General features: G+C 29.8%; 1 protein-coding gene across 1 annotated transcript in view; it reads right to left on the bottom strand.

Annotated features, from left to right (window-relative positions):
- The window catches only part of LOC145333727 (gamma-aminobutyric acid receptor subunit beta-like), a 48,508-nt gene extending 36,683 nt beyond the window's left edge, over nucleotides 1-11,825 (bottom strand). The window contains exons 1-11 of the mRNA XM_080178934.1: nucleotides 11,782-11,825; nucleotides 10,531-10,614; nucleotides 8,838-8,948; nucleotides 7,066-7,125; nucleotides 6,631-6,665; nucleotides 3,498-3,611; nucleotides 3,064-3,139; nucleotides 2,367-2,437; nucleotides 1,343-1,404; nucleotides 874-929; nucleotides 121-168 (exon numbers count right to left, since the gene is read on the bottom strand). Of these exons, the coding sequence (XP_080035060.1) occupies nucleotides 121-168; nucleotides 874-929; nucleotides 1,343-1,404; nucleotides 2,367-2,437; nucleotides 3,064-3,139; nucleotides 3,498-3,611; nucleotides 6,631-6,665; nucleotides 7,066-7,125; nucleotides 8,838-8,948; nucleotides 10,531-10,536 (639 nt within the window). The 5' untranslated portion in view covers nucleotides 10,537-10,614; nucleotides 11,782-11,825. The remainder of the gene's footprint in view (nucleotides 1-120; nucleotides 169-873; nucleotides 930-1,342; nucleotides 1,405-2,366; nucleotides 2,438-3,063; nucleotides 3,140-3,497; nucleotides 3,612-6,630; nucleotides 6,666-7,065; nucleotides 7,126-8,837; nucleotides 8,949-10,530; nucleotides 10,615-11,781) is intronic.
- Nucleotides 11,826-12,488: the final 663 nt, after the last annotated feature.

The raw sequence follows: 12,488 nt of genomic DNA, 5'->3' as shown, positions 1-12,488 counted from the left end.
TTATATTTGTAGAAATCTGGATATATTACGATGCTATACATGCTTTTTCAGTATGGCTTAGAACCGGCTCTAATCCACCGGATATTAATCGGATTCAAAGCGATACTGGACAAATCTTACCTGTGTGTCAAAAGGGTAGTACAGCAAATCAAACTCACAAGAATAATCCTAAATAATAAGAACTTATTTTTTTTTTAAGGCTAAAATCTTTCCTCTTTTTAATCAGATTCAAATCAGATCTATGTATCAGAACATTAATTGTTATATTAGTTTATATAAAGTAGTAAAGTATTTTGTTTAAATCTCGGAAATTACTGGTCTGAATGGGGTATTCCTAAATTCGTGAATAAATGATGACCTATCGGTCCATCATTTATTCCCTCGGGTAAAAAGTATTCATTCCTAAACAAAAAACTGGATAGGAATATCATTCTCATTTAAACAAAAACTTATTTTTATGCTAAAATGTGGTTAAATTTTGGTTTTTAATTTCATTATTTTAGTAATTAATAAAAATTCTAAAATTTTCAAAAAAAAATTAAAAATCTTCTAAAAATGATACCAGGGATATAAATGATGATACTGGGGAAATAAATGAATATTTACATCCACTATTTAAGGGGTCGTTTATATGGGAATGGGTTTTTCTGTTTAAGAAAACTAATTAAGACATTTCAAAAGAAATTAAAATGATAATCACAAATTTTCCAAAAATATGTAGAAATAACAAATAGAAATAGAAATACAGAGAAAATAAGTAAACATATAAATTCTTATGGACAATAAATAAACCTTCCCTCAAATGAAATAGAAATATTAGATGTTACTAAATTTAACCTGCATTGCGCTCTCCCTGAAACTTATTGCCAATACCTGAAAATATTCTCTTCTAAGAACAACTGCGTTTGCATCACCTTTAAATCCATAATCTAAATAAAAATTTTAGCATTTTAACCCGCCATAAAATAAGATAAGGGATAAGACAAATTATCCCTATTATAGATTGGATTTTTCGTTGAAAAATTAAAACACTGCTAGTTTGCCAAAAGCAACCTTATTAAATAAAAGTGAAGAAAGTTTTTATGTCAACGAATGAAAGAACATGTTTTTGAAAATTTCGGGTTTTCCCTTCCTTCCCGGGTAAAACTGAAGAGCCATTATTAGCTAGTGTTTTCATAATACACTTGCAAGTAAGGCTTTAGCTAGCTGTTCATAATAGCCATAGCAAAGTATTTAGTTCTGCTGAAATCCTAGATCCAAACCTTAAAAATTCGCCAATAAAGATTTATTTTCTTTTTTTTCCTAGTTATTGATATAGTTGTCCCAATAAAATGAAACTTACATTCTCTTGTTGTGGAAATATCATTGTAGGTTGCATTTTCCTCAAGTAAAATTGTTGATACACTAAAACAAAACAAAAAACATCTCTTTAAATTCTGCCCCTGGCATATAGAAAGCATCCCTAAAATGGAGAACTAAATCGATTCAAACGTTGTGAGATCTTAACAAACAGACCAAAAAAGTCTTTCTACTTCATATTATTTATAAGACTATTTATAAGACGATATAATTATCTCCCTATTGGCTAGTTTTCTATATGCATATCTATTTCTCAATAAATCTATTTTCCTCACCCGGCATTACTATCTAAAAGAAAGTAAATATTTAATAATCTAAATGATTTTTAAAAGATTTTTTTAAATTATATTTTTTTCTTTACATTACCATCACCAAAGGGTTAATGATGATGATTACAATTTTAGTTTAATATTTGAACACACAAAATGTCGCCACAATCGAATTCTTTTAAAACATAGTTTTCTTAAATTTATCATATTATAAATTTAAATTTTCTTTTTTATGATTAGAAATTAAATACATCAATATAAGGTAAATAGCAACATGAAATGAAAAAAATGAATTTATTTTTAATAAAGTATAATAATGGGTCTTATCGTTCTGGGCAATGAGAGTTTATTATGGATTATTGGAGCACTATGAGTTTTAATCATGTATTCCTTGGAAAACTTGAGCTCGTTTATAGACATTTATTTCCTATATAGATCTGACATGGATCTTGAAGCAATTAAGCAGGCCGTTTTGTACATGTTAAAAATTGGAAGATTTCATTAAATAAAAGTAATCGCAAATATACTTAGTAAATAAAGCAACATGAATAAAAAACAAATGAAGTTCATTTTATATCTTTAGATTTTTATTAAGAATTTTGCTCGTTAATTGATTGATTTTAAAGATTTGTGCATTGCTTAGTTAAGATATTTTTTTCTAAACATTACTATTCGAGATTTGAATGTTTCATCATATTTACCATTTATGTGTGCGTTTGTGTGTGAATTTTGATTTACCTGAGTTCGTCAATGATAGTTTCAAATGGTCCTAGCGCATTCACAAAAGCAAGCTTGGGCGTCCACATTTTCTAAATTAAACAAGGATGAAAACACCCATAAACACAAATCAAAATACTAAAATGAAATATTTTTTCAACTATGATTGCTAATTCTAATTGCCAAAGATCGCTCATTGAAAATTAGTAAAGATGAATGTTTATCAAGATGGACCATTTTAAACTGTTTCTCTCAATCATTGTTTGTTGTAAAATCTGCTTTATCAATTTTAAATAATATGGGTCTAAATTCTGATTTTCTTAATGATTTTCTTGAGTTTCTATTAAAACAAAAAAATAATATCTCATACTTCAAATGTACATGATTTATATTCCTTAATTCGTAATTTATCTATTATAAACATTTAAAAATACATAAATTTATAGTTTGTTTCATGTTTAACTCGAAATAAATTATATAAAAACAAAAACAAAATAATCAATTCAATGTACATCTTTAGCAAAATTGCTTGAAATGTAACCAATTCAGTCGTAAGACTTTGCTTTTAACACCTACTGTACCAAATCGTCATAGGAACCACCATTCCATTTATATGATAAAAGGATAATATGTTTATATCGGAATAGGAAAGTATATAATTTAATTTTAGGAAAACTTCGCGGCTTCCTAACAAAATAGGCCAGACAGACAAATTTACCTTTAATTCTTGTAGTTGAATACCATTCAGCATAGAATTATCATTCAAATCTTTAAAGCTCAACCTTCCATCATACCTTCAATAAAACATCAGAATTTAGTAGGGTTGGGTCGGATATCCGGCCATTTTCAATATCCTGCCGGATACTGGATATTAAAACTATCCGGTTATCAGGCCAGATATCATTTAATTTGCCGTGTATCCAGCGTTGGCCAGATATCTGACCAGATACAGGATATCCAGCATTAAAAATCAGCCGGATATCCGGTATACAGGCAAAAAAATATCCGTCCCAACCCTAGAATTTAGTATCATCCGTGTGTAATTGGATGCTCTAATACCCAAGGATATTAGGTTAAGTAACATCCATCAGACAACCAAACCCGGGAGACGAGCGGATGCGCTATGTGTTGAGCAGGTTATGAAAATGTTACCATCTAAGATTAATATAGAAGTCACAGGTAAATCTGAGATCTCTTGTCAGAATAACAGGGAAAGCAAGGATAGAAATATTCAAGTAAATTTCTACTGCGCGTTCTCCAGACGACCTAAACACATATTAATTCATTAATATTTATATTGATTAATGACTACTGCCAAATTACTATTTAGCAAGTAGATAACTATGATTTTATCGCATAATATTATAATTTTTATTGTAATATTCATGGATAATTGTCTGTAATACGGTGCTATACATGATTTTTCAGTATGGCTGAGAACCAGTTCTAATCCTACTGATATTAATCAGTTTAGAAGCTATACTGAATTTTTTAAAAATGTGATAATCTAAAAGTTTTACATAAAATATGTGTACCTGTACACTTTTAACTGTAATTGTCTAAGCTTTAATATTTAATTACAGCTAAATTACTACAAATATTTACTTTAGAATTTAATTATCTACATAAGGAATAAATATAAAACAAGGATGACAATAATCCATATGTAGCGAAGCTCAAAATTTATTGATAGACATCAGGAAAAAATAATCTTTTGAGTATGTTAAAAAGACATAAATGAAATAAATCACGAAACCTTTTAAAAATGTAAAATATCTTTTAAAGCATTAAGCTAAGAAGAAAAATGTGAAATCTAGGAATCGATCTAGCACCCCCACCAATAGCAAGTCTTTAATAAACTTGGTGAAAATATGTATAATGTTGACTTAATTAATCCCTAAAAATATCAGCTGTTTATCTTGAACAGGAGTCGAAAAAATCATGAAAACTAAAAAACTAGGAATCGATCTAGCACCCCAACCAATTATCATATCTTAAAAAAAGCTTTATAAAAATGTATAGAATGTTGACTTAATAAATTCCTAAAGATTCCAGCCGTTTATCTTGAACAGGAGATAATCATGAAAACCTGAAAAACTAGGAATCGATCTAGCACCCCAATCATTATACAAATCTTAATGAAACTTAGTAAAATTATGTAGGATGCAAATTTACTTAATCCCTGAAAATCTCAGTTGTTTGTCTTGAAAAGGAGTCGAGAAAATTATAAAAACAAAAAAATCTAGGAATCAATCTAGCACCCCAATTAACATACAGATGGACAAAACAATGTATAGATTAGATGCGCATATGTCATAGGAATCTTCACTAAAAATTTTAGCTGTCTATCTTTAAAAGAGCCGAGAAAATCACGTTTCCCCCACTTTGTCTCAGACAGACGGACGGACTGACGGACGGGATGCTGTGAGTATTGGTTTAAAAAATATGACGTAACAAAAAAAATTAGCCAATGAGAGGCCGTTATTGACCAATGGCGGCATGCGTAGTGGACTCTCATTGGATAATTTTTTTTGTTACGTCATATTTTTTAAACCAATACTCACAGCATCACGGACGGACGGACATTTCAAATTGTAGAGTAGCTTCGCTATTAATAAGTGGATATAAGTGGATAAAATGTTTCTCTAAGCTGGCTAATCAACAATATTCCCCATCTCTCCCCCCTTAACGTATTACCTCCAATGACCATGGAGGAATATATTGACCAATATATGTGGACTATATTGACGACAAAATTACCCTGTCAAAATATCCACGTTTTCCATATCCATTAGATCAGGATTGAGACACTTGCACAAAAATTTGCAAAATGGCGAAAATGATTAAAGTCCCTTAATAGATTATGACGTCATACGATAGAATAACCAATGAGAGGCCAGCATAAATATTACCATTGGTCAATTACAGTGTCTCTCATTGGCTATTCTATCGTATGACGACGCGTCATACTCTGCTGAGGGACTTTAATCATCTTACAGAATGGCGTCGTGAGCCTTTTGAAGATAAACAAGGATGACAACATCCATAAGTAGCGAAGCACAAAAAATCGTCGATGGGAATACGTACAGGTAGATTTAAAAGGTTTTTACTAAAATCAAGAATAGATTTATTGGATAAAATAGACATGAAATCTTGTTTTATTTTGCATGATGACGATGGTCAAAGTAAATTATATTAAAGATGCTCATAACAATAGGAAAAATTATTTTGATACTGATATCCCATAAAAGTTTGAAAATTGCATCAAAATAAACAAAGATATGGGGAAATATGTAAAACATATAAAAATAGCCAAAAACCTGATAAAAGGCAGTCTGGCCATCATGGTTGTTTATTAAAACGACAAAAAATTTAATTTTAAATCCTTAACTTAAAAATTTGGAAAATCGGACCATTTACACTGAAATATGGAAAAAAGTGTTAAATATATAAAAATAGCCTAAAACCTGCCAAAAAGGCAGTCTGGCCGTCATGGTTATTTTGTTTAAAAGACGGGAAATTTAATTTTGATATCTATAACTGAAAAATTTTGAAAATCGGACTATAAACACTGAAGATATGGAGAAAAATGTTAAATATATAAAAAAAAACAGCCTAAAACCTGCTAAAAAGGCAGTCTGGCCGTCATGATTGTTTTCTTTAAAAGACGGAAAATTTAATTTTGATATCTATAACTGAAAAATTTTTGAAAATCGGACCATAAACACTGAAGATATGGAGAAAAATGTGAAAAAAAAATAAAAATAGCCTAAAACCTGCTAAAAAGGCAGTCTGGCCTTCATGGTTGTTCCTTTAAACGACGGGAAATTTAATTTTGATATCTGTAACTGAAAAAATTTGAAAATCGGACCATAAACACTGAAGATATGGAGAAAAATGTGAAAAATATAAAAATAGCCTAAAACCTGCTAAAATTCGGTCCGAACGCCAATGATGTTTTATAGTCAATTGTGCTCCTTAAAGAATGGAATGTTGTCAAAAAATTTCAGCATTCTATCTTTTATAGGAGCTGAGTAAATCCCATTTCCCCCATAGCGTTACGGACTGACTGACGGACGGACGGACAAAGTGAATTATAGAGTAGCTTCGCTACTAAAAATTAGTATAGACTCAAAATGACTTTAGATTAATATTATTGGTAGAAAAGTTCGGACTCTCAAAAACACCAACGTTTCATCCCTGTTTTGTCCCGTCCTTGTCATTTGTGAGATCTTAGAGGACAAACAGGAGACAGCTATTAGATGAAAACCAAATTAAAGTTTACCTAGGACCAAGATGACCGGAATAGTTTGGAGGGACCTAAAAACAAAAAAAAACATTTTTCAATAACCGAAATTACGTACAAATGTGTAAGTAAACTTTTTTTATATGTCGATTTATCTTTTTTTGACTGTATTACTCAAAATTCAGTTGTCATAGAAGAAAAATAAAAAGAATAGAGATAGAAGGATATAATAAAAGAAAAGAATTATAGGAAAACATGAAACCTTTACAAAAAAAATATATGTCTTTTGTAGCATGGCCGATGGACCAAGTAAGTTGTATGCGGGATGCCCAATTTGGAAGTTGTTATCTTGATAAAAAATCAGTAATCAAACTTAGATAGCAGCCTATAATATCACACTTCCCTTTAGCTTTACATACTGTTGGACTGACAAAGTTAATTATATAGAGTAGCCTCTCTACTATAAAAGCTTACCGTAAGATAGTTACAATTAGCTTCGTCGGATTCATCTGTACAGTCAATTTTAGAATTACACTAAAAGTAGAACCTAGTAATGGTGTCTGACTGATTATGACGTAAGAAAAAAAAATTAGTCAATGAGAGGTCATTATTGACCAATGGTAAAATTTATAGTGGCCTCTCATTGGCTAATTTTTTTTCTTACGTCATAATCAGTCAGACACTAATACTAGGTTCCTAAAAATAAAATAATTTTTTAATAACGGTCTTCAATGTTTCGATGCTTTAAGCAGAAAGCGAAGCTTTTCTATAATTAGGGTCGGTCCGTCCGAAACTGATAGCTTTTTTCGTTAATATAGGCATGTTAGAATTGTCCTATTTATTTCAAACTTTGCATGTTAATTCCTGTAGAAGTTAGGTACGATTTAGAAAGCGTAGCAACTCTATAATCATTACTAGAATGTCCGTACGTCCATTTTAAACATGTTGATTTTCTACTTTTTAATCAAATTTTTATGTGATATAATTATCCGATTGATATGATTTTTGGCATATTGATTCCTTAGACAACAAAGTACAATATTATAAGCGAAGCAACTCTATAATCAAGTCCTAAAAATGTAAGTATGTCCATAAATAAACATTATCTTATATCAAACAGTTTTTCAACAATTTTTTTTACAATTTTGCCTCGACTCTTATGCATTTATATTTTGATTATTCAGTTCTAACACTAAACAAGTGTTATTGTCCGTTTGTCGTATCGTTTCAGTGCTTCGTTTTAATGGATGTTGTGACCCTTGGTTTTTTTTAAATAGGACAAGGTAGAAAAATAATTTTAATATTTTGAAAAATTTTTCTATAAATAATTGAAATTTTATATGAAAAGATATATTATGCTTGTAATATATTACAAAATAGAAAATAAAGCTAAAATTTAAACAAGGATGAAAACATCCATATAAAAAACTTAAGTAGAACATTTCCTACGGCAAAAAAGCTACCTACTACACAACAATAAGGAGAAATGCCTGTTTCATTAATTTACAATACATTGTGTTTGCATTTCTTAATTAATGTTGACTTAGAAAATTCATGCAAATAATTTATCTTTTTATAATTAAATAGTTTGTAACTTAGCCCAGGGCTCGAAAGATATTATCCTAATGGGGGGGGGGGGGGGGGTGTTTGATCCCTCACATTTTAATTCATATTTTAAAAATTGAAAAAATGAAGTTTTGATATGCTATTTAAATAGACAAAACCTATCTACCCTTTAACTGAAAACATACATAGACATCCGACATCTTTCATTCCAAAATGGATTCAAATTAGAAGATTGTCTTAAATAGCAGCCTAGAAAATAACATTTCTCCCATATATTGTTACGAACGGAAGGACAGGCGGGCAAGGTATTTATATATAGAGTAGCCCCGGTACAGAAAACTGTACATTTAACACTTCAACGTCATGTCCAACAACCAAGGATAACTAAAGGGATCAATATCTCTTATTTTCCGTCCAAACACCCGGGGTATTAAGTTAAGTAACACCCGAAAGACTACCAATTCTTTTATTGCAAGACCTTTATCTGGAAATCCTAACTTTGCATGGTAATGAGTTACGCCTGTTTTTCATGCATTTTCCTTACTCTAACTTTTATTTTTGCGTATCTGGCATAACAGCAGTAGGAACATTTTTAACGCCTAGATTCGAACCCTTCACCTTCCCGACAACGATTGAATGCGCTTCGCGTTTAGCCAGGGTCATGTGTTAAAAATCTGTACCTTATTTGCCAGTGGTATGCACTGTCCCGTGGTACAGGTAAAATATTCCTCAGGGCAGGAGGTCAGGGTCAGCTCTACGTCAGATCCATTCGACAGCACACAGATATCAGACTAGATAGATAGAAGGATAGATACATAGATAGATAGATAGATAGATAGATAGATAGATAGATAGATAGATAGATAGATAGATAGATAGATAGATAGATAGATAGATAGATAGATAGATAGATAGATAGATACAGCATGACCCTCGAAAAAGTATTTTTAAGCATCTGCAGCCCTTATTTCTCAATGAATTATTAAAAAATGCATATGTCCTTGTTCTCCATAGTATTCCACGTAAGTAGATATAAAAATATTTTTTTTACCTCCATTAACACCGGAGATTTTTAGAGCTAAAGTTTTGAAAAAGTGACTGAGAAAAAGAATTTTTTTTTGTTTCTCTTATTTTTTGGATGGTTATATTATGTTTTTCTGGCAACTGGATAATGAGACACAAAGAAAAACAAGTTAACTAATTATTTCTTTTTTATTCCACCAAAAAATATAAATTTTCAATGGCAAAAAATACTACTGAATGAATTGATTATTTGCAAATTTTAGGTTATTTATTAACCCTTATTTATAGAAAAGGATTAATTATGACAGTTGCTCCGCCTACTTTTCTGACATCTCAATTATTTAATAGGGGGTAAATTAAGCTTTTTAATCATTATGTTTATTTTTATTTTCTTTATAACTTTCTTGTTATTAAAGTTAGGATTGTGAAACAAAAACAATTTTCCTGCTATATTCATAGAGATTTATTTGGTTTTTTAATCTTAAACAATTTTGCCTAATAAGTAAGTTTTTCAAAATATCATTAAACTAAAAAGACTCAAAAAATATGTGTAAAAAAATGCTTTTTACTCAAAAACTAAATTTTTTATTTCATTTTTGTATAAAGTTTCTGCTAGTAACAAAAATAAAAGGATTTCTAGCTTAATTTTGCTAAAAAAGTCGTTTCATGTTAAAAGTTACTTTTTCCTCAGTCACTTTTTCAAAACTTTAGCACTAAAAATCTCCGGTGTTAATGGAGGTAAAAAAAAATATTTTTATATCTACTTACGTGGAATACTATAGAGAACAAGGACATATGCATTTTTTAATAATTCATTGAGAAATAAGAGCTGCAGATGCTTAAAAATACTTTTTCGAGGGTCATGCTGTAGATAGATAGATAGATAGATAGATAGATAGATAGATAGATAGATAGATAGATAGATAGATAGATAGATAGATAGATAGACAGATAGATAGATAGATAGATAGATAGATAGATAGATAGATAGATAGATAGATAGATAGATAGATAGATAGATAGATAGATAGATAGATAGATAGATAGATAGATAGATAGATAGATAGATAGATATATAGATAGATAGATAGATAGATAGATAGATAGATAGATAGATAGATAGATAGATAGATAGATAGATAGATAGATAGATAGATAGATGGATAGATAGATAGATAGATAGATAGATAGATAGGAAAAGGGTGGAGCTACCCTCCTCAAAAATAGTTTGAAACCTTCCCTGGACTTATTGAAATCCCACTGTAAATAAGAGGAGAACCATATTGATTCAGCGGTAAGCGAGATCCTATGCAACTGACAGACATCTTGTTACTTTTTAAAAATGATTACCTGCATGTAGATAGTCCAGGTATACCGACCATAAGGAAACTTATCTGAATTCTTGCTTGGTAAAATAATCTTAAAATCTGGCTCCTGAGAAAAGGTAAATGTTAACATTAAGAATATATATCATCTGGAGTTTTGCCAACTAAATAAACTGGCTTGGGCTTTTTTATATTTAAAGGGAGTGTGAACGTAAAAATTTCTCATCTGATTATCAAATCTTAACATTTTCTAAGCACATTTCACTACACTGATCAACCAAAAACGTCCTATTAACAAAAATATCCAGGAATAATGCCTTGATTTTATGGTATTTTGGGAGGGAAAAAAGAAAAAACAGGGAAAATCTGAACGTTTTTGTTTCTTATAATGTTTGTAGGGATATTTAACTTGTCATATATAGTTGAAACAATTTACTCACTGTTAAGGATTTATTTTATGGTATAAAATTGCCAATTAGTTTTTTTTATAACGTAGTAATTAGGTAATAAAGACCTATTTTAAATTCGTATTATTGACAAAAAAATACCTCACTGTCTACAAAGGGTTGGATCTCATAGGTTATTTAAAATAATAATATCCTTTTTAATTGTGTTGGACAATAAATAACCCACTTTGGAGAATTAGTTTACACTTTTATCAGACGTTTATAAAGAAATATTGCATCTTTATTATTTACAAATTTGTAATTAAAGGTGGGCGAGAGATAAGCCATCTAAAGTTAATTGGATACTAATAAAAAACCTGTTTCTATCTTTGTTATTGTATTTGGTTTTCAATAAAAAATATTGCTTATTTTATCAATTTCTAAGTAACTATACATTGGTTTAAAGCAAGGATTATGTTAAAAGTCAGCTTAACCGTTAGGAAAAATCAAGAACTATGTGAAAAAGTTTAAATTTAGCTATAATGGGAGAAAAAAGCAATTTAATGCACATTTTATATAATACGGAAAATTTCTTTCTTTCCCTTTACCTTATAAAAATCGTCGGAAAAAGCCGTTTTTTAAGCAAACAAAAGCGCGTTTTTCTCTATCTGTGAGATAATATGAATGAGATAATGTTAAGATTTGATATTAAGATGAGAAAAATTTACGTTCACAGTCCCTTTAAATTATAGTTATTTTCGGCTGGTTAGAATTGTCCTATCTATTTCAAACATATCATGATGATTCCTATAATATTAGGGTATAATTTAAAAACCGTAACAACTTAATAATCATTATAAAATTTTCCCAATTACAAATTTTTTTCTTACCTTTAAAGACTGAATTATCCATTGACCGTTCCTAGATTTTTCAAGTCAGCATTTAGTTTTTAAAGCAAAGCTTTTCTTTAGTTAAGGTCGGTCCGTCATGTTGATTTTTAACTTTTTTAACAGCAACTGTTTATGTGATGTAATCATCCGATTGATCTGATTTTTGGTATACTGATTCCTGTTACAATAAGGTACTATATTATAAGCAAAGCATCTCTGTAATCAAGACCTAAAATATCAGTATGTCCTTAAACAGAATTTTTGCAGAAGTTTTGCAACAAATTTACGTATAATTTTGTCAAAACTTATATATTTATATTTTGTATATTAAGTTCTGACACTCTATAAGAGTTAATGTTCGTCTGTCATTTAAAGCTTCGCTTTTATGGATGTTGTCATCCTTGTTTTCGTTGTGTTAATCTAATATAATTTGAGTAAACCTTTGCAAAATAAACTTAACCTAACCTAATGTAATATTTCTGAAACGGGTGCAATCCTTCACTTATTGTTTTTTTTTTATTTCTAAAAAGAAAATATTTGATTTTTTTCTAGGTATTTAACTTTACTTTTATCTGTTAAAGAAAACTTGGAAAAGTATAATTATAGAGTGGCGACGCTGCGAAGACACAATGAAAACTGTCCCGAATTTGTATTAATTTTGAGGAACACGACTCCAGTGACGTCATATTTTTCTTTCCCGAAAAAGG

This window comes from Acartia tonsa, chromosome 12, assembly GCF_053477335.1.
Source record: "Acartia tonsa isolate MP-2025a chromosome 12, ASM5347733v1, whole genome shotgun sequence".
NCBI classification, from domain to species: Eukaryota; Metazoa; Arthropoda; class Copepoda; order Calanoida; family Acartiidae; genus Acartia; species Acartia tonsa.
Note: the sequence above shows the minus strand (reverse complement) of the source record. Positions and strands in the feature narration are given on the sequence as shown.